The sequence below is a fragment of the Entelurus aequoreus genome, linkage group LG12 (assembly GCF_033978785.1).
Source record: "Entelurus aequoreus isolate RoL-2023_Sb linkage group LG12, RoL_Eaeq_v1.1, whole genome shotgun sequence".
NCBI lineage: Eukaryota > Metazoa > Chordata > Actinopteri > Syngnathiformes > Syngnathidae > Entelurus > Entelurus aequoreus.
The window spans coordinates 44,938,103-44,965,501 of NC_084742.1; the positions used below are offsets into that span (position 1 = coordinate 44,938,103).

The 27,399-nt window shown below is 42.0% G+C and overlaps 1 protein-coding gene across 2 annotated transcripts; it reads left to right on the plus strand.

Annotated features, from left to right (window-relative positions):
• Window positions 1-1,360: 1,360 nt before the first annotated feature.
• Window positions 1,361-27,399, plus strand: kiaa0232 (KIAA0232 ortholog). Of its 2 annotated transcripts, none has more exons than XM_062066077.1 (8): window positions 1,361-1,640; window positions 9,486-10,030; window positions 11,544-11,684; window positions 20,387-20,456; window positions 20,538-20,622; window positions 20,715-24,036; window positions 24,132-24,240; window positions 24,359-27,399. In XM_062066077.1, exons 2-8 carry the CDS (start codon window positions 9,794-9,796, stop codon window positions 24,451-24,453), a joined length of 4,059 nt encoding a protein of 1,352 aa, XP_061922061.1. In that variant the 5' UTR covers window positions 1,361-1,640; window positions 9,486-9,793; the 3' UTR covers window positions 24,454-27,399. The 2 variants fall into 2 exon arrangements, with proteins under 2 accessions (XP_061922061.1, XP_061922062.1); XM_062066078.1 differs by having other exon boundaries at window positions 24,326-27,398.

Consider the following 27,399-nt stretch of genomic DNA (forward strand, 5'->3'; position numbering starts at 1 on the left):
ACGTTATTATGGTCTTACCTTTACTTATAAGTGCGGGAACAGTGGTGTTCGTGTTGGAAGAGTCGTGAATGAATGAAATATGAAATCCGCGCTGCCATCTGCAGGTGTACCTAATGTTGTGTCCCTGTTCACGGCTCCTCTGGCGCGCCGCGCGAGCATTGTTGTTTTTGCACTTTTTGGCTTCTTGTTAAGTGACTTTTTTTGGGTGGATTCGGTCTTGCACGTGGAGGGTTTGGGTGTGGGCTTTGGTTGGTGTGGCGCTAACGTCGGGCGGTGCATTCTGCGGCGGAGGTGCTTGGCACCAGGAGGCGGGGTTATGAGACGAGCCTCCAGTTTTATGATCGCTCAGCACAAGAAATACGTTACACACATACAGTTGTTGACAAAATACACTGTACATTATATACCTCAGCTAACTAAACTATGGAAATGTATAATATAATTCATATAGCAATACGGTCTCACTGCACAGCAGGCCAGCAGTTAGCCGAGTCATTGTGCACAATCCATGTTGAGGCACAAACCAGTGACGTGCCTCAACTGGCTGCTGATCACCGCACCGTCTCTTCTCAGTATTTGAACGGCAAATGTGAAAATAAAAATAAAAATAATCTAAAACTGGTGAAGTTAAATGGAAAATAACTTTAGTATAATCACTGGATACATATAACAATTTAATTGATTTTTTTTCTTTTTACTTTTTTTTTCTTTCCATGATGGCAGGTGAGGCCGTGCCTCCCCTGCCTCTAGTGACTGCACGCCACTGATATATATATATATATATATATATATATATAGCTATATATAAATATGTATTTTATTATATATATATATATATATATATATATATATATATATATATATATATATATATATATATATATATATATATATATATATATATATATATATATATATATATACAAGGGGAACATATTGTAAGCAACAAAAACTTAATTTAGAGTTTTTTGGTTAGGGTTAGCGTTGGGGTTAGGGTTAGAGGGTTTGGGTTAGGGTTGTATATTAAGGCCATGCAGAATAAGGAATTAATAAGTACTTAAAAATGACTAATTAAGAGCCAATATTTATTAATTTGAATGTTAATAAGCAACTAATTCTTGGTGAATATGTTCCCCATACTAAAGTGTTACCAAAATCTCATATACATAAAATGTTTTGAATTATTTGAAAATGTGAATATAAAGTATGAAAATGAAAGTATTGTTGGGCCTGCTGGTGTTGGCGTACTAGTTGGGCTTCTGATGCAATACCCCGGCGGAAGGACCAAAGTATCTGGTGACAGGACGGCGGAGGTTTGCCCTCGTTGCCTAGTTACCAACTCAGGAGGCGGCGCATGAAGTGCTGTGCGCGCCATGAAACTGGCTTCCTGTGTCGGCCATTGTGGCTCTCCGTGTAGACGGCGACGAACGGGGCCATCTTCCACTCACTCGAGCCCGAATGTCTCCGTTTTCCTCGTCGAAGCCTACGAGACACTGGAGGTGAAAACAGCGCCATTTCTGTCGGCGTCCATGATACGCTATGCTACCGCAGCGGATTCCAGAGCTCCAGCTCCGAAAGGCAGCGGGCGAGAACTAGCCGCTCCCCTTTCGGTGGTCTTCTCCTTCTTCAGCCTACAGCAGGTACGTGGGCCGGCTTGTGTGTTTATTTGTGTTTTAGGGGGCTTTGTGATCCATTCTACGTGTTGTTGGCTGGACTGTCTGACGACATGGCGCACATTGGAAGGGAGAGCAACTGTCAGGACTGCTAGCTTCAGCCTCCCCCCTTCGGTCACAACAACGACCAACGCTACGACGCCGCACGCCAATGTCTCGCCTGGATCGCGCACTTCCTCGCTCCGAGCTCCAGCATTTCGGATGCCATGTTGCCCGCTTCCACTGACCGACTTGGCCTAATGTCAGCAGGTCGCCACTTGCTAGCTCGCCTCGTACACCGGGAGCTCAAATGTCACCGCGTTCGAAAACGTCCATCAACACAACGGAAAGCTTGTCCCGACATTTTTTTAATCGAATATATACATGTCTGTACACAAATTGTGGCGTTTTTGTTGCTTTAAAACGCACGGGACAAGCTTTTAGCTTGTAGGCTAACGTTAAAGGTCGGTGGTCCGGCTACACTCTTGCTGTGGTGTTAGCTTATGTCGCTACATCCTAACATTTAAATATGACCCTACCTAAATGTGCACATCCTAAAATAGTTCACTAGATGGACATGAGTGTGGACAGGATAGTTAAAATCTAGCACATACCAAAAAGCCATGCAGACTTCCACAAGTCGGTCTGCAATATTTTATTGATTAGGCCAGCTGAGGTAACTTCTCAGTGGTAAATAAATGACTTAATTGTAAAGTGTTGCACTGCTGGAACGCCGAGGTTCGCACAGTTAAGCTCCTTATCTTGCCCCCTTTTTGACGTCTCCTAATGGGTCACCCCCTTGATTGACTGCTTGCTCGACCAATCCGAGCGAACCGGCCTCCATTTGCTCTTTTTTTTTATTTTTTTAAACCAGCCTACAAAACACATGCGCGTGACAGGAAGTGTTTGACTGCCACTTCGTCCTAATATGATTGTTGTGTTGTCATGGAGCGATTGTTGACTACACCTGAAGTAGTGTCGCTGCTCTTTGTTGTTTAGGAGGAGGAAGCTTGAGTTTGACATTCCATGCATTTATGATAGGAGAAAAGCAAGCCCCTGTGTGTGTGTGTGTGTGTGTGTGTGTGTGTGTGTGTGTGTGTGTGTGTGTGTGTGTGTGTGTGTGTGTGTGTGTGTGTGTGTGTGTGTGTGTGTGTGTGCGTGTGTGTGCGTGTGTTTGCGTTCGTTCGTTCGTTCTTGTATTTCTACCCTTCTTGACACATCAACAAGGAAAATTACCTTCCGGTGAACAAGTTAGGACCAATATCATGGTCCCAATACGGAAAACCATTGCATCTAATAGAGAGCCTAATACTAGAGTCTGTGAACATTGATCCAAAGTTTGATTTAATGTGAATACAAAAGTATACACTGACAGGTGCAAAGGCAGCAATATATGCTGAAATAAGACGGCAGCTAAAGAATGACTTCCCTATTCATCCCCGAAAAAACCCGCCAGGTGAACAGCTGACTTTTTTCATAATTGTTCCAAGTAAAATTTCGATTATTATTATAATATTGCCAAAATGTTAAACTTTTCTCATAAAAATTGTGACTTTTGTCGAGTGAAATTACGACTCTTTTCATAAAATTGCCAAAATGTTAAGCTTTTCTTGTGAAATTGTGACTGTTATTGAGTAAAATTATGACTTTTATTATAATACTGCCAAAATTCTGTTTTTCTTAGTATGTATATATTATTAATGTTGTAAATACACATTTTTATATATCTAGAAAGGGTGGTCCTAAAAAGGTAGGCATTTTTCAGAGGTCTCAAGAAGGTAACAAATACAAGAATGTATGTGTTCTTCTATTTCTACCCTTCTTGAGACATCAACAAGGAAAACTACCTTCCATGTAAGGACCGGTGAACAATTTGGGACCAAAATCATTGTCCCAATACGGAAAACCATTGTATCTAATAGAGAGCCAAATACTAGAGTCCGTGAACATTAATCCAAAGTCAGGATTTTTGGTTGATTTAATGTGCATACAAAAGTATACACTGACAGGTGCAAAGGCAGCAATATATGATGAACTAAGACGGCAGCTAAAGAATGACTTCCCTATTCATCCCCAAAATAACCCGCCAGGTGAACAGCTGACTTTTTTTCATAATTTTTCCAAGTAAAATTCAGATTACTATTATAATATTGCCAAAATGTTAAACTTTTTTAATAAAAATTGTGACTTTTGTCGAGTGAAATTAAGACTCTTTTCATAAAATTGCCAAAATGTTAAGCTTTTCTTGTGAAATTGCGACTGTTATTGAGTAAAATTACGACTTTTATTATAATACTGCCAAAATTCTATGTTTTTCTTAGTATGTATTATCAAAGTTGTAAATACACATCTTTATATATCTAGAAAGGGTGGTCCTAAAGAGGTAGGCATTTTTCGGAGGTCTCAAGAAGGTAAAAAATACAAGAATGTGTGTGGGTTCTTGTATTTCTACCCTTCTTGAGACATCAACAAGGAAAACTACCTTCCATGTGAGGACCGATATCATGGTCCCAATACGGAGAACCATTGCATCTAATAGAAAGCCAAATACTAGAGTCTGTGAACATTGCTCCAAAGTCAGGATTTTTTTTGTTGATTTAATGTGCATACAAAAGTAAACATTGAGAGGTGCAAAGGCAGCAATATATGATAAACTAAGACTGCAGCTAAAGAATGACTTCCCTATTCATCCCCGAAAAAACCCGCCAGGTGAACAGCTGACTTTTCTCATAATTTTGCCAAGTAAAATTCTGATTATTATTATTATAATGCAAAAATGTTAAACTTTTCTTATAAAAATTGTGACTTTTGTCGAGTGAAATTAACTCTTTTCATAAAATTGACAAAATGTTAAGCTTTTCTTGTGAAATTGCGACTGTTATTGAGTAAAATTACAACTTTTATCATATCGCACAAATGTTCCGTTTTTCTTGTAAAGTTTTGACTAGCGTTGAGTAAAATTATGACTTATTATAATGCTGCCAAAATTCAAATGTTTTCTTAGTATGTATATATTATTAATATTGTAAATACAAATCTTTATATATATAGAAAGTGTGGTCCTAAAGAGGTAGGCATTTTTCAGAGGTCTCAAGAAGGTAACAAATACAAGAATGTGTGTGTGTGTGTGTTCGTTCTTGTATTTCTACCCTTTTTGACACATCAACAAGGAAAACTACCTTCCATGTAAGGACCGGTGAACAAGTTGGGACCAAACGTCATGGTCCCAATACGGAAAACCATTGCATCTAATAGAGAGCCAAATACTAGAGTCTGTGAACATTGCTCCAAAGTCAGGACTTTTTTGTTGATTTAATGTGCATACAAAAGTAAACATTGACAGGTGCAAAGGCAGCAATATTAAGTTAAAGTACCAATGATTGTCACACACACACTAGGTGTGGCGAAATTATTCTCTGCATTTGACCCATCACCCTTGATCACCCCCTGGGAGGTGAGGGGAGCAGTGGGCAGCAGCGGTGGCCGCACCCGGGAATCATTTTTGGTGATTTAACCCCCAATTCCCTCCTCTCTGAGCTGCCACCTTACCGTGGTAGAGGAGTTTGCGTGTCCCAATGATCCTAGGAGCTACGTTGTCCGGGGGCAAAGGCCCCCTGGTAGGGTCTCCCAAGACAAACTGGTCCTAGGTGAGGGATCAGACAAAGAGCAGCTCGAAGACCTCAATGAGAAATAAAAACTATGGACCCAGATTTCCCTCGCCCGGACGCGGGTCACCGGGGCCCCCCTCTGGAGCCAGGCCCGGAGGTGGGACACGATGGCGAGCGCCTGGTGGCCGGGCCTGTCCCCATGGGGCCCGGCCGGGCACAGCCCGAAGAGGCAACGTGGTTTCCCCCTCCAATGGGCTCACCACCCATAGCAGGGGTCATAGAGGTCGGGTGCGATGTGAGCTGGGCGGAAGCCGGAGGCAGGGCACTTGGCGGTCCGATCCTCGGCTACAGAAGCTAGCTCTTGGGACGTGGAACGTCACCTCGCTGGGGGGGAAGGAGCCTGAGCTAGTGCGCGAGGTGGAGAAGTTTCGACTAGACATAGTCGGACTCACTTCGACGCACAGCAAGGGCTCTGGAACCAGTTTTCTCGAGAGGGGCTGGACTCTCTTCTACTCTGGCGTTGCCGGCAGTGAGAGGCGACGGGCTGGGGTGGCAATTCTTGTTGCCCCCCGGCTCAGAGCCTGCATGTTGGAGTTCAACCCGGTGGATGAGAGGGTAGCTTCCCTCTGCCTTCGGGTGGGGGAACGGGCCCTGACTGTGGTTTGCGCTTACGCGCCAAACCGCAGCTCAGAGTACCCACCCTTTTTGGATTCACTCGAGGGAGTACTTGAGAGTGCTCTCCCGGGTGATTCCCTCGTTCTACTGGGGGACTTCAACGCTCATGTTGGCAGCGACAGTGAAACCTGGAGAGGCGTGATTGGGAAGAATGGCTGCCCGGATCTGAACCCGAGCGGTGTTTTGTTATTGGACTTTTGTGCCCGTCACAGATTGTCCATAACGAACACCATGTTCAAACATAAGGGTGTCCATATGTGCACTTGGCACCAGGACACCCTAGGCCGCAGTTCCATGATCGACTTTGTAGTTGTGTCGTCGGATTTGCGGCCTCATGTTTTAGACACTCGGGTGAAGAGAGGGGCGGAGCTTTCTACCGATCACCACCTGGTGGTGAGTTGGCTGCGATGGTGGGGGAGGATGCCGGACAGACCTGGCAGGCCCAAACGCATTGTGAGGGTTTGCTGGCAACGTCTGGCAGAGTCTCCTGTCAGAGAGAGTTTCAATTCCCACCTCCGGAAGAACTTTGAACATGTCACGAGGGAGGTGCTGGACATTGAGTCCGAATGGACCATGTTCCGCACCTCTATTGTCGAGGCGGCTGATTGGAGCTGTGGCCGCAAGGTAGTTGGTGCCTGTCGTGGCGGTAATCCTAGAACCCGTTGGTGGACACCGGCGGTGAGGGATGCCGTCAAGCTGAAGAAGGAGTCCTATCGGGTTCTTTTGGCTCATAGGAATCCTGAGGCAGCGGACAGGTACCGACAGGCCAAGCGGTGTGCGGCTTCGGCGGTCGCGGAGGCAAAAACTCGGACATGGGAGGAGTTCGGGGAAGCCATGGAAAACGACTTCCGGACGGCTTCGAAGCGATTCTGGACCACCATCCGCCGCCTCAGGAAGGGGAAGCAGTGCACTATCAACACCGTGTACGGTGAGGATGGTGTTCTGCTGACCTCGACTGCGGATGTTGTGGATCGGTGGAGGGAATACTTCGAAGACCTCCTCAATCCCACCAACACGTCTTCCTATGAGGAAGCAGTGCCTGGGGAATCTGTGGTGGGCTCTCCTATTTCTGGGGCTGAGGTTGCTGAGGTAGTTAAAAAGCTCCTCGGTGGCAAGGCCCCGGGGTGGTTGAGATCCGCCCGGAGTTCCTTAAGGCTCTGGATGCTGTGGGGCTGTCTTGGTTGACAAGACTCTGCAGCATCGCGTGGACATCGGGGGCGGTACCTCTGGATTGGCAGACCGGGGTGGTGGTTCCTCTCTTTAAGAAGGGGAACCGGAGGGTGTGTTCTAACTATCGTGGGATCACACTCCTCAGCCTTCCCGGTAAGGTCTATTCAGGTGTGCTGGAGAGGAGGCTACGCCGGATAGTCGAACCTCGGATTCAGGAGGAACAGTGTGGTTTTCGTCCTGGTCGTGGAACTGTGGACCAGCTCTATACTCTCGGCAGGGTTCTTGAGGGTGCATGGGAGCTTGCCCAACCAGTCTACATGTGTTTTGTGGACTTGGAGAAGGCATTCGACCGTGTCCCTCGGGAAGTCCTGTGGGGAGTGCTCAGAGAGTATGGGGTATCGGACTGTCTGATTGTGGCGGTCCGCTCCCTGTATGATCAGTGCCAGAGTTTGGTCCGCATTGCCGGCAGTAAGTCGGACACGTTTCCAGTGAGGGTTGGACTCCGCCAAGGCTGCCCTTTGTCACCGATTCTGTTCATAACTTTTATGGACAGAATTTCTAGGCGCAGTCAAGGCGTTGAGGAGATCTGGTTTGGTGGCTGCAGGATTAGGTCTCTGCTTTTTGCAGATGATGTGGTCCTGATGGCTTCATCTGGCCAGGATCTTCAGCTCTCGCTGGATCGGTTCGCAGCTGAGTGTGAAGCGACTGGGATGAGAATCAGCACCTCCAAGTCCGAATCCATGGTTCTCGCCCGGAAAAGGGTGGAGTGCCATCTCCGGGTTGCGGAAGAGACCCTGCCCCAAGTGGAGGAGTTCAAGTACCTCGGAGTCTTGTTCACGAGTGAGGGAAGAGTGGATCGTGAGATCGACAGGCGGATCGGTGCGGCGTCTTCAGTAATGCGGACGCTGTATCGATCCGTTGTGGTGAAGAAGGAGCTGAGCCGGAAGGCAAAGCTCTCAATTTACCGGTCGATCTACGTTCCCATCCTCACCTATGGTCATGAGCTTTGGGTTATGACCGAAAGGACAAGATCACGGGTACAAGCGGCCGAAATGAGTTTCCTTCGCCGGGTGGCGGGGCTCTCCCTTAGAGATAGGGTGAGAAGCTCTGCCATCCGGGGGGAGCTCAAAGTAAAGCCGCTGCTCCTCCACATCTAGAGGAGCCAGATGAGGGGGTTCGGGCATCTGGTCAGGATGCCACCCGAACGCCTCCCTAGGGAGGTTTTTAGGGCACGTCCGACCGGTAGGAGGCCACGGGGAAGACCCAGGACACGTTGGGAAGACTATGTCTCCCGGCTGGCCTGGGAACGCCTCGGGATCCCCCGAGAGGAGCTGGACGAAGTGGCTGGGGAGAGGGAAGTCTGGGCTTCCCTGCTTAAGCTGCTGCCCCCGCGACCCGACCTCGGATAAGCGGAAGAAGATGGATGGATGGACCCCCAATACCAACCCTTGATGCTGAGTGCCAAGCAGGGAGGCATTGGGTCCCGTTTTTATTGTCTTTAGTATGACTCGGCCGGGGTTTGGATATATGATAAAACAAGACGGCAGCTAAAGAAGGACTTCCCTATTCATCCCCGGAAAAAAAACGCCAGGTGAACAGCTGATTTTACGACTTTCGGTTCTGACGTAAGACAACCCGCGTCCCATATGTGACCATAGGATGAACAAATACATTATGGTACTAAGACTCTAGTGGCCATTAACAGTTAGCTTCTACAGTAAAATTATGACTTTTGTCATGATTTTGCCAAGTGAAATTTCTTACAAAATTGTGACTTGTCGAGTAAAATTACGATTCTGTTCATAAAATTGCCAACATTTTACACTTTTTTTGTGAGATTGCGACTGTTATTGAGTAAAATTCCAACTTTTATCATATTGCACAAATGTTCAGTTTTTCTTGTAAAATTTTGCCTTTGTGAGTAAAATTACGACTTTTACTATAATACTGCCAAAATTCAAAATTTTTCATGTGAAATTGTGACCTTTTTCTTGTGAAATTCCAACTAATTTCTCACAACAAGCTTTTTTATTATTTGTATAGCATGTGTATATTATTAATGTTGTAAGTACACATCTTTATATATCTAGAAAGGGTGGTCCTAAAGAGGTAGGCATTTTTCGGAGGTCTCAAGAAGGTAACAAATACAAGAGTGTGTGTGTGCGTGCTACCAGATTGACCTTCATTACAGATAATGACACTGTTTCAATCAATTTGTTTGATTCAATCAATATGTTTTCCACGTAGGGTCATGCCTTAGGGCATTTTAAATAATAGCGGGTTTTTGAGTTTTGCTTTCCAGGATGTAAATATTATGTGTTCACTTCTGAAAGCAACCAAGTAGCCAGTCACATTGACATGTTTGCTTGCTGTCTTGCAGGTGCTGAAGTATTTTCCCCAATATGGGCGCTTCTGTGTGACGCAGACACTACTTGTGTTTTGCTGAGCAGCTGAGATCGATCAGCAGCCATGCCTGACGAATGAAAACACCTTTTTTTGCGTAAAGCAAAAAAAAAAAAAGAATACCACATGCCTCCTCATGTAGAGCCCCTTCAGTGCATCCTGCTGGACTGATTGCCCACTACCCTTTCTGAGGTTTCAGTTCCACCTCTCCCTTTGCACTCCACCCAACAGCAACAACTCATCACTATGCCGATCCAGCTGAGAATGACGAACACCTGAGGTCTCATGCGTCCAGTGAGCACCGATTCAGACGGTCCCGCTCCTTCCGAGAACCTCTCTTGTCCCTACCGGCTCGTGGGCCCCCTGCCTGCCTCAGAGATGTCGCTGTTCCAGTCGCTGGGTCCAGTACAAAGCTGGCTGGGCCAGGAGCTGGAGAAGTGCGGGATAGATGCCATGATTTACACCCGCTACGTCCTCAGCCTTCTCCTGCACGACAGTTACGACTATGACCTGCAGGACCAAGTAAGCCTTCACCTGCATTATCACTGTTGGCGTTAACGCACTTTTTGTGTCTTTTAATGCATTGAAATCAGAAAGGCCGCGCATTTCCGGAATTCCGCGCGTCCTTGGGACGCTGATTTTTATTTACTTTTTACCGACCCTGCCTTCTCCGAGTCCAAACTCCGATTTACTTGTTTTTTTTATCGATTATCGCTTTCCGCCAGTGTTTTGTTTATATTTGCCGAATCAAATTTCCGTTCCCGTTTATTGCGTTTTTATTGGTCGACTTCAAAGTAATGAACTTTCCAGTACAATTTCTTAAAATTTGATTTGCCGAAAGTTTTATCAATCACAAATACTGCATTTCTGGTATTAGGACTCTCACGTGTTATTGTTTTCGTCATGGCGAGTAATAAACCCAAGAAGAAAGATGTTTTGCACGCCATGTAAACGGGCAAAGAAAAAGAACACCTTTACGACCGGGTGCACTGATTTTCAAAGATCCAGCCTCACCAGGCACCAAGAAACATCATGTTTCACCTTTCTTGTTTGTCGGCTCCCGGACCGTGGTCGAGGAGCGCAGGGGAGACGTTTCCTCCAGGGCCAATGTATTGTCTGGGGTAACACCCTCCACTTTACCCGGCAGTGGGTCCCTACAGTTCTGCTCTTTGGTCGGAATGACAAGGCCGTCGATTAGTTACAACTCTTTATTTATGTTTTCCACAAAGCCAAGCGGACATCCACCATGCTATTAACACTCCTGAACATGCTAGCGCTCCCTCTCCTAACTTGCCCCACTCACTTACACACGTCACTCACCCCACATATTGCCATTCTTAAAGGGGAACACACATCTTATGGCCATCACAAAGCCAGAGATGAAATGCCAGAGGCATTGAGTGCCACTGTATTAAATGACATTGAAACTAACTTGCAAAATTCTAAATTTGTTGGCATTATTTGCCATGAAAGTGTAGATGTGGCGGTTTTTAAACGACTGATCTACGTATAGGTGAGAATAATCAATTAAATTTTTCATATGCATGTATGCCCTGGCACACGATTATCATCATATCATGACCGAAGCAAAACACTTTTTACACTTTTATACTGAAATAAAGACACCTACAACTTATTAAATGGAAAAAAAATACCGGCAGCGGTAAAGTTTAGATCCATGAAGGAAAGAAGAAAGTGAATGAATGTTTATAACTGAATACATTTACTTATGCATAAAATGTGTTTTCTTTTGTATTATTTTTTTAACGAATTAAGTAGCTTTTATGACAACCTTTTTCCAAAACACAATATACAATGTGATATATAACAGGATAATGCATACATTTATCATTTGTTTTCAAAACGGTTACAAAAAAGTGGGACCCCAAAAATGTACTGTGGGACCCCTTTTTTATGACTTCATGGGGTCCCTGGGACCCCGTTTTGAAAATTCCTAGCGCCAACACTGATTATAATCACTTAAATTGATCTTATGTGTGTGACTTTATTAATATTGTCATTGTCTATTCAACAGGAGAATGACATCTTTTTGGGCTGGGAGAAGGGGGCTGGGAAAAAATGGGGCAAGAGTAAGAAGAAGGGAGGGACCGACCTGAGTCTTGAGGAAATGAAGAAACAAGCAGCTGTGCAATGTCTTCGTTCTGCATCGGATGAAGTAAGTGATCATCCTATAATTGACATGGTTGTGTGTCGTAATCGGATATTTGAAATGTGAAAGGTTGTAAAATGTTATGAATCCATGCATAAATGAAATTGATTCACCAAGGGGTCTGGTAAGCAAAAATGTGTCATGTATCTGTGAATTGGGCAATTGTAAGTTCACACCAAGATTGTTGTTAATTTGTTCCGAGCGAGAGTAAGGTAGGTGTCCTGCAAGTTCATAATGGCACCATGCAAGACTGAAAGGGGCAAAGAGTCTCTGCAAAGTGAGTCCTCTGAGGACTGAACTCTGCTGTCTATTTTATAATCGCACTTGCTACATAGTTTTGCAGCATAGTTGCTGCGCTGTCAAGCTGACTAGCATTAGCACAATGATGTAAGAGGAAACAAGAGGTAGAAAAACACTTTTACCTTTTTAGAAAGAAGGTAGTGGTTATAAATGCTTTTTTTGTCCGGAATTAGGAAGCATGTCTTTGGTTAGCATATATAATTATTTATTTTTTATTTAACAATATTTGTTTAATTGAGCCGGCCAACATGTTAGTTTTTAAGCCTAGATAATGTTGCTTAGTTAGCCAGCGTTTGCTTTTTTACGGCATTTCTTCATCACAACCAAATATACAACCGTCACAGTCAAGCGTACCTATGTTTTTTTACATATCAGCTGCTTTAGACCTTGTGCCTTTTAATCACTTTTAATGTGTTAACTGAGGTTTGTAGTCAAAAAGTTAATGGTCAGATTTTTAATAAAACTTTCAGGAAATGTCAAAAATTAGATAAGGAGCAAGTGTTGTTAATTTTGGGGTTAATCTGGATTTCTGTCTGGATTCAAAATAGTTCTAAAGTTTTCACTTCTACTTGTTCCTGGACACTTCGAACACATGTGCATCCCATAATATGGGGCATGGCTTCGCCCGCTCATCAGTGTTTTCTCAGTTCGACAATCGCCCGTAATCATTTCACAGCTTGCAGCCATCGGAGAACAGTGGCTCCCTCCTCATTAGAGTCCTTTGCTTTCGTTTGGACACACGTTTTCATTCACAAATGTTCATGCGTCTTCGAGTGTAAATTTGTTTCTTTTAGCGCAATGTCAATTACTAAAGTAAAGTGCACTGCTGAGCTCTGTTTAAATTATTCAATTTTGATATGTGTGTCTTTTGACATTAATATTCGTATCACCATATCTACCACTTCGGATGTGTATTTCACCTCGGTTGTTTTTAACTTTGGCAGATTTATTGACATTGTACTGGCAATACATTCACTGTCTGTAATCTGCGATACCGTTTACTTGTTTAGAGCCAAAGGTGCATTCAAGGAACATTGGAATTTTCAGTATTTGGCGAGAATGGCCACTAGGGATTTACGTTTGTAATGATTACTGGTATAATGATAAACCACAGTAAAATTCTTGGCAGTTAGTATTACAGTACTGTTTAAATGTTTGATCACCACTAAACAGTGATTGTACTGCACTCTGAAAAACTCACTGTGATACTGTAGTTTCACGGAAAAACAGCTAGCACACGAATCGCTAGTTATCTTAAATGCTAACATTAATACAAGACACGTTAATGCCTTTCCTCATTACATATGTCACCCCAATCTAAACTTGCATAAACACATTTCTGTTGAAGCAACTAAGCTATTCAATTATGCCCATTGAACCCACATGCTGTGCTCTCTTAGGACAGAGTGGTAGATATGACGATCCATACACTGGATGTGTCTACAACAGGAAGGGAATCCATGTGACATAACTTTAAACAGAAGTGAAAGGCAAACTTGATCGTTAAAGGTGCTCTCAGACTCCAGCATATTGTGGGCGGAGCAGACTAGGCGCTGAATGTCTGCAGGTCATCAAAGCTTCTATAGACGTGCTCTGCTTTGTTGTTGTGAAATTTTTGTGAACATTTTTTTATTCCACAATCCCCGCACAATTACATTTGTCATACCATGGTGCCGTTTCTTGACGACAAAGAAGTGGAGCTGCTCCTCTAGCTGCTCATTTTGCTAAACAGTGAACTAAAGAAACAGTCGGTGGTATGTACGGCCATTAAATGCCACAAGAGACGGGAAGGAGAGTATTTTTAGGCACACACTGTTGGAAATTTAATGCATACATTGGCCTGATTTTAATTTCATGATTGGTGGCAAAATGCAGATCGCTTTCACATGTAATGCGGGTTGATGGAGAAAAAAAAAGAAACCGAGCAGAGTATTGTGTCACAGGAGTGCTAGTATTGTGTCACAGGAGTGCTAGTATTGTGTGACAGGAGTGCAAGTAGCAGGGTCACGTGCGGTCAAAACATTTGAGCACAGGCCTGGGGGATGTCCGCTTTGATAATGCACGGATCTCTGCGAACTCTGTTCTGCAACTCCATAGCATGTTTGGGCCTTAAGAAACACTGTAAACGTATACAAATTAATTGCCGAAGTAAATGTCTTAAAAAAAAAAAAAGTGGTTAAAAGACTTTAGCGTTTGCATAAATAGCTTTTGAGCACATATTGTGATAATAATGATAACCGTGCTAATTTTAGTCACTAGAATCGTGATACAAAATTTTCATATCGTTACATCCTTAAAATGTCCCACAAATGACAGTATTCAGTATGACATCTATTGCACTATTTTATCGGTCATTCTCCATTTTTTGCAATATTTAGATTGCATATGCTTTGCATTGTTTATTTTTTATTTCATTACTAATTTACTTCTTTATTTCGTTTTTTTAGTAACCATAGATATAAACAAATAACATATTAATCAGAAACATCTTCAATAATAAAGACGGATATAAGTGTAAATGACGTCTACTATCATTGTTCTGTCCATACTACCTGTGGGAATTGAGGGTTTAAATCAGTTGCCTTTTATATAGTCTTTTAGAGGTCACAAATGTATATGCATATACATTATATACAGTACCAACACCTCCTTAAAGCACCACTTAAGAACTTTCAGTTTTGGTTGAATTTGGTGGCGCCAGTGGACCAAAGCGGTAGTTTTTTGCCAGAAGATCAAATTTCCCATGAGGACTAGCGCATATTAACCTGACTCTCGCCAGATCCTTGTAGTTCGCTGAGCTCCACACAAGGATCTGGGCTCGAGGGCATTGCAAACTCCTTCAAAATAGCAAAAAATAATGAACCAATTAGGATCGCCGGGCGGGAATTCATAGATGTGACGTAGCGCCGAAGCGACTGTTTGATTCAAACAACAATGTCAGCACGCAGCGAGGAGTCGTGTGTTGACATTGATTCTGCTATTGAAACTGTTTTGCGACATCGATCGTCTACTGACATTGCTGCGTTGTTTCAGTAAAAGTTGTCTAACTTTTCACTCTGTCGTTATTCAATATGTCGGCTGTTCTGTTTCGGATTTCCCAGCGTCGCTCTCATCAGCGTCACGAGTTGATTTCGATGTGAGTGGTTGAAGTAGCACGTCATTCAAGATAACGGTTAAACTGGTTTATCCAATCACATACAATTATTTTTTTTTTACAAGGCCCCGCCTTCTGAAATACATCTCCTATTGAGAAGTCCCAGATCCTTGTGTGGAGCTCAGCGAACTACAAGGAACTGGCGAGAGTCAGGTTAAGCGCATGTAGCATCATACTGAGATGTCAGCTGTAAAATTGGCACAAATATTACATCTTTAATGGCTATGCTGAAGTTAAATAGCAGACACTATCAAGAAATGATCTTGGATTGCGCTACAAACATGACACTACTACCAAGAATGTATCGGGCGGATGCAGGTCCGAAGCAAAGAGACTGGCGGGAGATTTTTTTTTAAGGAAGTAGTAGTGAAATCATCATGCTATGCTGGTGGCCAATATTGCTACCATGCAAATTTCTGATAGCATTATCATTTTAATTTGAGCAACAAAAGTCACTGGTTCAGCAGGAACAGAGCCAAGGCAGCATCAGTTGGCAATTCCTTGTCTTTGAACTCACGCCAGCAAGTGGATCTGGACTGTCCTTTAATCCGGGTAAACTGTTTTTCTGTTTTTGTCTCCTAAGACTAAACTTTTTGTTTCGTTGGTTGTTTTGGAGCTTCGGCCATGATAGCAGTAATTGCATGTGAACCTTCTCTTTCTTGTTGTTTTTTGGCGGTACGTTGGCGTTTGCATCGACTTCTGTCTTTTAAACGAATGCGAAAATGGGTAATGACGTACACCTTAAAGCAAGTCAGCACAATGGTAATTTTTTTGTATGTCAGGGTTTCTGCCACCCTTCCTCAATGTCGCTAAGTGCCAGTAAAAGCGACACAGACCCTCTCAGGCCATGACAGAGGTGTCATTCAACTAGTTAAAGTCGATGTATTATCCCAAAAGTTATGAAAATATTTTATAAAGTTTGAAAAGTTACTTAGTGTTCCTTTAACAATGCGTTTTTTGAATAAAGTTTCTTCACTAGGGGCGGCGTGGCGAAGTTGGTAGAGTGGCCGTGCCAGCAATCGTAGGGTTGCTGGTTACTGGGGTTCAATCCCCACCTTCTACCATCCTAGTCACGTCCGTTGTGTCCTTGGGCAAGACACTTCACCCTTGGTCCTGATGGCTGCTGGTTAGCGCTTTGCATGGCAGCTCCCGCCATCAGTGTGTGAATGTGTGTGAATGGGTGAATGTGGAAATACTGTCAAAGCGCTTTGAGTACCTTGAAGGTAGAAAAGCGCTATACATGTATAACTCATTTATTTTATCATTTATTCACTACTGCGAGAGGGGGCTTTTCTAGTTGTATTTTATTCAAGAGTCAGTCAGGGTCTTTCCACGCTCTTTGATTACTGACCCATTATTGTTTTATTTATTTATTGAAGTGCACATCTTTGTTGGTTTCCCCTAAAGTTAACCGTTTCTAAATGCAGTACTAACTGTTGCAGTTCCAACATCCATAAAATAGGGATGTTCCGATTAAGGTTTTATGCTACTAATTCTGATACAGATCACCCATGAGTGAAACTGGCCGATAACAATACCAATACTAATACTAATCACACGTATTAACTGTATAATTTTTCAATTAATGATGAGAACTTTTGACAGTTTAAAATTATCAACACAATAGTTAAACTTGTTCATTATTCTCTTTTAGTACATACAATTGTTTGAATTAAACAAAGTCACACAATAACTAAACAAAATTTTAAAAAAACTACGATCTTGAATTGTTTGGTTTTTGTCTTCACTAACAAAAACAACAAACAAATGGTTTTAAGAAAATACAAATATTGATCGAATCACTGTAGTGGGTGGGGCTGGTATTTTTATTTTGTATTTTTTATTTTTTCATAAAGAAATTCAATCATGTGTGCTTACGGACTGTATCCCTGCAGACTGTATTGATCTATATTAATATATTGTGTTTTTTATGTTGATTTAATTAAAAAAAAATATATAGATTTTTTTGTTAATTTTTTTTTTTTAATTTCTTGTGCGGCCCGGTACCGTACCGATCCGCGGCCCGGTGGTTGGGGACCACTGCCTTAGAGCAGTGGTTCTCAAACTTTTTTCAGTGATGTACCCCCTGTGAACATTTTTTAAATTCAAGTACCCCCTAATCAGAGCAAAGCATTTTTGGTTGAAAAAAAGAGATAAAGAAGTAGAATACAGCACTATGTCATCAGTTTCTGATTTATTCAATTGTATACCAGTGCAAAATATTGCTAATTTGTTGTGGTCTTTCTTGAACTATTTGGAAAAAAAGATATAAAAATAACTAAAAACTTGTTGAAAAATAAACAAGTTATTCAATTATTAATAAATATTTCTACACATAGAAGTAATCATCAACTTAAAGTGCCCTCTTTGGGGATTGTAATAGAGATCCATCTGGATTCATGAACTTAATTCTAAACATTTCTTCACAAAAAAAGAAATCTTTAACATCAATATTTATGGAACATGTCGACAAAAAATCTAGCTGTCAACACTGAATATTGCATTGTTGCATTGTAATGAATGGAATAGCCTACTTGATTTGATGTTCAGTTTATGAACTTACATTTATATTTTGAAGTATTATTCAATAAATATATTTATAAAGGATTTTTGAATTGTTGCTGTTTTTAGAATATTTTTTAAAAATCTCACGTACCCCTTGGCATACCTTCAAGTACCCCCAGGGTTACGCGTACCCCCATTTGAGAACCACTGCCTTAGAGGGCCGCCCAAAATATCTGTTTCTCAGCTGAGGTTGTATGGGCTGCAGCGTAACTCAATTGTGATACACTTTTCCACCACTTGTGGCAGTAATGACAATCTTAAACAAGCGGTGGTATTATTTTTTATTTTTTCCCCCATAAAGAAATGCAATCATGTGTGCTTACGGAGTGTATCCCTGCAGACTGTATTGATCTATATTGATATACAGTATAATGTATATTTTGTGTTTTTTATGTTGATTTAATAAAAAATAAAAAATAAAAATTTTTATTTCTTGTGCGGCCCGGTACCAATCGGTGGTTGGGGACCACTGCTTTAGATGAGGTTATCAAAGACTTTCATAGGGCAAAAATTAATGACAACACTCATTTCGATGCAATATTATTTTGAAAAGATGACTTTTTTTTTTCTACGCTCACACTATACCTCCTTGCCAAAAAAATGGGCAAATCCATAAGTGTTAAGCAACTCATATATGAATTATTTTTATTTTTTTTACTTTAAATGCTTTAAATCTTTTAGAAAAAAATAAAATAATAATAATTATGAAAAAAATATATATATATATGCAATATCCAAAATGTGTTTTAAAGTGCCATCCATCCATTTTCTAATGCTTGTCCCTCTCCGGGTCGCAGGAGCCTATCCCAGCTGCACTCGGGCGGAAGGCAGGGTACACCCTGGACAAGTCTTTTTTCAAAGTGGAATATTGTAAATAGGTTCTGGCATGTTCTCTCTGGGACTGCTGGGGTTCTTTCCGGGTACTCCGGCTTCCTCCCTACTCCAAAGACATGCACTTTGGAATAGGCTGCCTTCCGCCTGAATACAGCTGGGATAGGCTCCAGCTTCCCCTGCTATCCCGAGGGGACAAGCTGTAGGAAATGGACGGATGGATGGATGGAAGGTAGGTATCAGCACCGGTTTTTGCTTAAACTTAACGTTCCATCCATTAATTTTCTACCACCTGTCCCTTTCGGGGTCGCGGGAACTTAACATTTGTCTTAACGTAAATAATGTTGAAGACTCCATGCATTTGAAGTTACATACAGTAACCACATAACCTGGCGTCATCTAGTGGTTTATTGGTGCCATTGCATATATACACACTGACAATGGACACAAAATGTCTTCAAAACCACATTTACACACTTCTCTGTGGCAATAACAAGCCACCACTATCATTATTAATCGCATTTAAGTTGTTTGTTGGCAGATTTTTCTATTTGAATAAACAACTATGGAAAAACACTACAGGTAAAACTGGAAAAATACAAATATTGTGCAAAGGTTTGTTTGTACCAGCAATTAGTTACAAATTGAAACTAATACACTGAACAATAATAAACGCAACATTTTTGTTTTAGCTCCCATTTTTTATAAGTTGAACTCAAAGATCTGAAACTTTTACTTAATATACAAAAGACCTATTCCTCTCAAATATTGTTCACAAATATGTATAAATCTGTGTTAGTGAGCTTTTTTTTCTTTGATACGTAATCCATCCCACCTCACAGGTGTGGCATATCATGACGCTGATTAAACAGCATGATTATTGCACAGGTGTGCCTTCTACAGACACAAATAAAAGGTCACTCTAAAATGTGCAGTTTTGCTTTATTAGATGTCTGGGGGGTCCGAAAAGCAGTCAGTATCTGGTGTGCCCACCATTTGCCTCACGCAGTGCAACACATCATCTTCGCATAGAGTTGATCAGGTTGTTGATTGTGTCACTAACACAGATTTAGACATATTTGTGAACAATATTTAAGAGCAATAGGTCATTTGATTGTTTGTAGTGTGAAACATGTATAATAATGACAAATACAAAAATATAGCATTATTCATTGTATTGATTGTACTTAGGCGAAAGAGTCCTTCAATGTGCAATTATATTTCCGCATTCTTTGGATTCATATTCATGCGCCACCGAAAAATGTTGGCATTCGACAGAAAAGTGTCTCCAGCAAGATGGCTAGCCGTTAGACTTCACAAAAGTGAAATGAGGCGACCTGTTGCAGTAGTGCAGGAGAAGTTTATGAATGGTGGCCATTAAGGCTTGGTCATGTACCTCTGTGCCCATACACAGTGACCTCTGGCGTGGATGGGTGCTGCTTCACTTTTTAAGACGAGCCACTGTCACTTTTCTGCCAGCGCAGGCTGTGAAAGTGCTTGATTTGATATACAGCAAAGCCTGCTTTTTAAATGTTAATATCGCCAATGATTGCCATTTAATCGTGGCACCCAAAACCGTGATCGTTATTAAAATGATGTTAATTGTGCGGCACTTGGAGTGGCTCCACACTGTGTATAGAAATGCACAGCGAGCTGCTAGCAGTCTGTCAGCCGGGGAACCAAAAATAAATAGTTTGTGATCAGCTTTAAAGGGCATTAATCAGCAATGGCCGATCACATACTTTTTCATGTAAATCGGCCGATACTAATTGGTGGCCTATTGATCGGCAAATCCTTCTAATTAAAAAACTTGTGTTATTTATGACCTCCATATAGTCATGCTCTGTTTCTTTTGCAGAACTCTGGGATTGAAAGCCTGGTTGAAGAGCTTTGCTCCAAACTTAGGGAAATTCAAAACAAACAGAAAGGTTTGACTGATTCTGCTCACTATTTGTAAATATGTAATTCGTAAATAGACATGATAGTCATTTTAATGTTATGTTCGACAGAGGAAAAACAGATCCAAAAGAAGTCTGAAGGTGCTCTATCTCCAGATCGGGTTGAGTCCCCATCTTCAAAGGATCAGGTTGAAATGTAAGCATGTATCGTGTGTATTATTAAATATCCATACAAACTACTACTCTTGTATTTTGAATTTCCTTCTTTTTGTATTTTTGTGAACTCAGGTATTATGAAGCCTTCCCTCCTTTGTCAGAGAAACCTGTTTGTCTCCAAGAGATCATGACCGTGTGGAACAAAGCCAAAGCCTGCACGTACTCAAGTTCATCATCCTCAGCAGCCCCACAGACCAGCACAGACACCTCCTCCCCAAAAGATTGCAACAGCGAGTGTGAGGCTGCAAAGGAACGGAACCCAGAATCGTTTGGTACCATCACCGGTGTGAGCAATGAGAAAGGCCAGCAACGACGAAACAAGAAGGAGAAAGAAAACCGATATCATTGCAGCGCAGGAGCAGAAGAGAAAAACACACTCCACTCCAAGAGACAAACAAGACACAGGTCTGAGGGCAAATACAGAGCCCGTTCCTGGTCTTCTGGCTCTAGTGAAGCAGGCTCGAGCTCAAGTGGGAACCAGGGAGACACAAAGTCATTTAGAGGCAAGACGGTTAGAGTAAGGCACAAATGCAGAGAGGTCGGGAAGAATAGGAGACAACGCAATAGCGGACCGTTGAAGCTTCAGCTGAAGGCTATTGACAAAGAGGAGCGACGCAATGCAGGAAGGGGCAGTGCACCTGGAAGCACTGGCAAAGCACCACAGCTTTACAAAAAGAGTAAGAGATCCCTCAAGGAGTTTTGTAAAGATCCAGGCTGGGTGGAAGCAAATGAGATTGGCCTTGAGGCCAGAAACACAAAGGAATACATGGAGGAGCCCCTCTGGTACACTGAGCCCATCACAGACTATTTTGTACCTTTTAGCAGCAGACAAAGCAAGCTGGAAACAAAGTATAGAAGCAAAGTTGGCTCTCCTGAAGACTTAAATCTGGCAGCTGACATGGCTATGCTGCCAGAGAGAATCCAAGGAATCTGCATTGCCAGCGAGAGCTACCAGAGAACATACCTTGCTGCAGGCTCATTTGTTGATGGACGTTTTGTGGAAGCAGAGGACGAGACTGCTGAGCTCATTGGGAGCTCAAGCTGCCTTCAGCCAGAGGATAGTGGAGATTTAGATGACAAGCATCTGCCAGAATTCACCGACTTCTATGAAGTTGACATTTATCAGTCCATATTGGATACTAGTGCCTCAGACTCGTTACAAGAGAGTCGGATCCTCAGCATGATTCGACAAAAAAGCAAAGAGCAAAGAGATGTCGAGGCAGAACCTTGTTTAGTGTTAGATGGCCTTGAGCAGCAAGGGAAAAGTGCAATAAGGGCAGACTTAGAGGAAGCGCCGGAATCAGTTGGGTTCCTAATGGAGGATCTTGACAATATGGCTCAAGTTTGGGGGTGTTACACTCCATCTACGTCAGATGATATAGATGGAGAAAGTTTCATGGGCGACTCCCCCATACGACTCTCCCCCCTCCTTGATAGTGTTTCCTTTACTTTGAGTAAAATGTCAGGAAATCTGGTGGAGCCACAAGTTCCTGAAGCCACCAGGGAGCCATCTTCTTGCTTCTCTCTTTTTGAGCTGCAGTACGACAGCCCTGCTTTTCCTTTTCCCCAAGACTCGCTCTGTGTCGCTCAAGAAAACAAAGCCGATTCTAGTGTTTGTCTCGACCCACATACTAATAAACAGTCTCGTTTGCTAATATGGACCAAAAATAGTGCCTTTGATGAAACGGAACACTGCTCAAACCTTTCAACGCGAACATGCAGTCCGTGGTCACATTCGGAAGAGACGCGTTCAGACAACGAGCATGGGAATATTCCCACGGAGGAGTCTACTCAGATTGGCACAGAAGAAATTGATTTGAGAATCCCTCCTCTTTCTGGTACATATCTTGAGGAAGAAATCTTGGATTTTTTGCAAGAAGACTCTGGGCGCAATTGTGAGGCGACCACGGCATCCAGTCAGACTTACACCAAAAAATCGAAATTGGAGTCAATTTGTGGAATAGCATTAGAAGAGGATGAAAGCAAACAATACAGTTCTTGCATTTTCTCAGATGACACAAACCAACAGAGTGGCGAGTACAGCTCAGGTATAATTAAAGACATTTGGTCTGTAGTTGGGGATGGTAAATTGGTGGTATCAAGGCAAGGTGGAGAGAAACCAAGTGAAGCGTTTCCTGAGGACTCTGTTGGCTACTGTGGCAGCTGTCTGGAGGTGCAGGCCAAACGAGTTCCTCTTCATGGACCTCAGAAAAAAGCAGTGCAGCGCTCTGAGTATCACCTCTGGGAGGACAAGAGCGAAGAACAGGACTTAGCCAAAAACAAACTATCCAAGTTAGATGGTGCTGGGGATTACATGACTCCGTCCAGACCCTGTGACTTGAGATCAGATAAAGACAGTACGTCTTTTATCATTGGTGGAGTGTATGGAGAGTTTAAGAATTGGGCTGTCATGCCACCAAATGAATCTCAACACAGCTTGCTACAGTCTACCGCCACATCTGCTTCTACTTCTGAAATGCTCACCATTACTGGCACCGATGTGTTCATGAACACTAGCAGCTGCTTCGCTCCAGGACAAAGGCGCCTGTGGAGACCTCTTGTGTCCTTTGGCCAAAGCGACCACACTTTTACAGGGAGCAGAGATGGATTGAATAAGGGATTTTCTCTTATCTTCCGAGAAGATTTGCTTGGATCTTACGGAGGTTTGCGCGATGAGGAGCAAGGTTTAGAATACCCCTTTGCATCCTTCCACCTGAATAATCCCTTCTCTCAAGTTCTCCATGTGGAGTGTTCCTTCGAGCCTGAGGACATGGCTTCCTTTAGTCCTGGCTTTAAGCCTAAATCTATTCTTTGCTCGGACTCAGAAAGTGAAGTATTACGCCCTCAAATTTATGGCATCAACCAAACACAGTACAGGGCCATTCGCATCTCCCCCAGGACTCATTTCCGGCCAATATCGGCCACTGAGTTGTCTCCTGGTGGAGTGAGTGATTCCGAGGCAGAGTCCGACAAAGAGGAGGCAAGTTTTCCCGTCCTGGCACAAGTGGATGTCTTTGATGATCCTCAGGCAGATCTCAAACCTCTAGAGGAGGATGCAGAATGTGAAAGCCCTTATTATGGGAAGTCCGAATTGGAATCTGGTAAATTCATACCCAGATTGAAGAAATCTGGCATGGAGAAGAGTGCCCAAACCTCCCTGGATTCACAAGAGGGCTCCAGTACCCTCCTACCAATCCCTGAGCAAGAGAGAAGTTTGGACTGTCAAACAACAGCAGCAGCAGCAGTATCAACTGCATGTGGACAAATAGACATCTCAGTTGGCACGTTTCAAAAAGCGGAAACTCCAGGAGCAAAACCGACCTACTTACGTGCGGCAGCAGGTCAAGTCCCTAAATATGGGATCGCTTATGATTTTGTTGGAGATGTGCCAGAGGTGAGTTTTCTTTTACGCTGCCAATACGATGTAATGCTAATTTGTGACACAAGCATTCAGTATTGCATAACCTGTTAACGTTTTTGCCTGTTTAGTTCCCACTGTTAAACATAAGTGGGCAGGGAGGAAGTGGAAACCAGGAAGATGAGTGCTGGTGGCAAAACACTCTCTGTTCCCCCCTTTTCCCTGGATCTCAGTGTACAGGTACATGAACATATGTATTACCCATAGCATGACTTTGTAACAATTAAAGGAAAGTAGAGTAAACTGACCTGATTTCTGCCTCTAGGGAGCAGCAACATTTGAATTGTTTCACTTGCAGAGGACTCATGTTGGCGTGAGGGAAAGATCCTGGACTCTGGTGACTGGACCTCTACCAGCATTTATTCAGGGTCATCTCAGAGCCAGAAAACCTAATGTAGGCTGATTTCATGAGCTTGTCCCCAGCCGCCCACACACACACACACACACACACGCACGTACGCACACACTTGCGTGCACACAAACAAATAACTGATGGTTTTCCTTTACTAACAAAAAAACTTGTGTAATCAACAATCAGATCAACAGAAAAATTAGTTAAAGCAGGAAAAAAAGATTTTGTGTGTTTGAGTGATGCCATATGCAAATGTAATTTTTAGAATCGGTGATTCAGCTTGCAGCTATTAGGCATCCATATGGGTCCTTTTAGTTGTGTTCCCACCATCAAACATTAGAATACTTTATAGCTGGTGGTGTCTGAATGGTTGTACATGTGCGTCTGCCCGGCCAGTCTCCCTCTTTTTTTTTTCTTTTTTTTCTTTTTTTTTTTTAATATAAAAACCCTGGTTAAAAGACTAATTGCTGCGTGAAATGGAACACATCCTCTCCTCTACATCCCCTCTTGACAAAGACCACACTAGGATGTGATTTTTTTTTTGAGGTCTAAAAAAAATGTGATTATATAATTTACAAAGTTTGTTGTTTGAACAACTTTCTGAGAGCAATGTAGAGAATGTGTGCGCCTTTCTTTAAGATATCCATCAACTCTCCAGCAAAATGGAAAGTTATCATAAAGTCAGACGTTTGTACGGTGAGTTTTTGACAATTTAGTAATAGATTAAAGACTGGTTTGTAAGACTACATTTATTCGGATAAAAATAAAACGGGGAGCTACAATTGCATAACTATGTACTAAAATACAATGCGCCAAAACAATTGGGAAGACAAAAACACAACCATGAAAATAAAAAAATATTTCTGCAGGCAGCCTTTGCAGCTGAATGCAACATTTACCGGTAGTTGATATTTTTGTTCTTCTATGGTACACAACATTGGTGCTATACCTGTTCCAAGATGTGGCTGTGATAAATAGAATCACTTAGTATTTTTTTCCCAGTCCATTCAGTCACAAATCCATCGACTTTTGTTTATTTCTATGAAGCAAATTAAAAAGGAAGAAAAAACATTTTGTCTGATTACTCTTTAAATGTGGTTTGGTTTTAAATTTGAAATTGTAAGGCCTGTAACCAATGCAGCAGGAATAATACGATCTCTTCCATTGATCCAAAGCAAAAAGGACACAAATCATTCATTTATTTGTCTTTGTGTTGCAACTAAATCAATACAGCAAATCGTGGGCATGGTTAAAAACCAACAAAAATGCCATATTGACACTACAAGCTACCATTGTTTTTCTTGTATGGAGTGTTTTTATTTTGTTTTATTTGGTTCAGCATATATCTTGTTGAAATGTTGAGTAATGTGTTAACTCCTGGTCTCTTTAAAATGTGAATGTGTACACATGCATACATTCTTTAAATATGAAACAGATATATTTTTGAAAAGCTGAAACTAATTGGGTTCTAGTACACTTCCGTGAGTCATGCAAATTATACTTAAACAAATCTGCAGGGTAACTACTTTTCCTGTTTGCATTGTATAAACCCGCATAACTTTCCCACTTTTTGTTCCAACTGAAACGGAAGTAGGATGGGTTATTTTCCAGATCTCGCCATTGATTCTCAAGCACAAAATCCCTATCCTCATGCCATTGCTTGGAAATTTATGTTTAACTTATGTGGCAGTTTATTTTTTATTGGCTTCCTGGTTTTGATATTGAAAGATCTGAAAGTATGGGGTTCCCCCCCGCTAAATAGCTGAGATTTAAAAAAAAGAAAGGTACTCTCTTTCAGGGTCTCGCAAGCTTTTTTCTCAGTCATCAGACACTCAGGAATTTTTTGATATAAGTATACTTTTCATAAACATTGACAGTGTGGCAGTACAATGCATATTTGATTGTAGATCACAGATTTACATTATTTCCAAGCAAACCACAGCGACAGTGGACTTTATTTAGAACAATGTAGTTTAAAAGGGGGGAAAGATTAAGCCATTGTTGACTGCATAAGCAATGTGACGGCTTTTCAAGAGGCCTCTAGAGTCCTATGCAATACCTTGGTGAAAACCTTCAAGAATATGTGAAGAATAGTCACTCTTTCAATTTTGCGTGTTTGTTTTTAAGAAAACGATGCCTCAGTACCCCTCTAAAAATGTCACAGTCAACCTTTTTTTGGTTTGAGTGATGTTTAATCACTGATTGAAAGGTAAGACCTAGTTTGAGTGTTGAGTTTCAAAGACCCAAAGGACAGTGTGACACCAAGTGTTTAGTGTGAGTTTTTCAGTGTGTTATAAAGAGTTTGACTCATAAAGCACTTATTTGGAATTGAAAGAAATACATCCCACCTTTTACTCCATCAGCTCACTTCCATTTTTGTATACTGCATTTGGTTTAAAAAAAAAAAAAAAAAAAACTTGTGTGATGAGAAAATGCAGTCAGTGAGGGTCTTTGGTTTTGGAACAACACTGGTGTGGCGGATGGAGTTAGGATTGCATTGTGGTTCAAAGAACATATAACCCACCACTGAAAAGTTTACTTTTCCTTGTCCGTTCATTCCTTCACCACCCTTCGCCTCTTCTTTGTCCTAAAGTTAGCTGTGTTGTTCTGATTTCATGTGCACCCTGAAGAAATTATTTTTCTTTCATTGTGGATTTCATTAACATCTAATAAAAGGGTCAACCAAACATCTGTCAATTTGTATGTTCTTATGACCATTAGCCTACGTGGAGTGCACCAATTAGTGGTGAGCAATAATTAGGCTGGCTGCAAATTTTAATATGGCTCCAATATGAAGTAAATAAAAGGCAATAGTGTTGTTGATGCCAATACTTAGAACGTTTCTTTTAATAAGCTGAGCGCCTTAACCATCAAAATCATACATTCTAGTGTGAGAGTCTCACTTGTTGAATTAAACTAAATAAAGTCAAAATTTTCTCATATATTGAGGTGAAAATTAAGTCAACAGAGCCCTCCTGTGTCCAAGA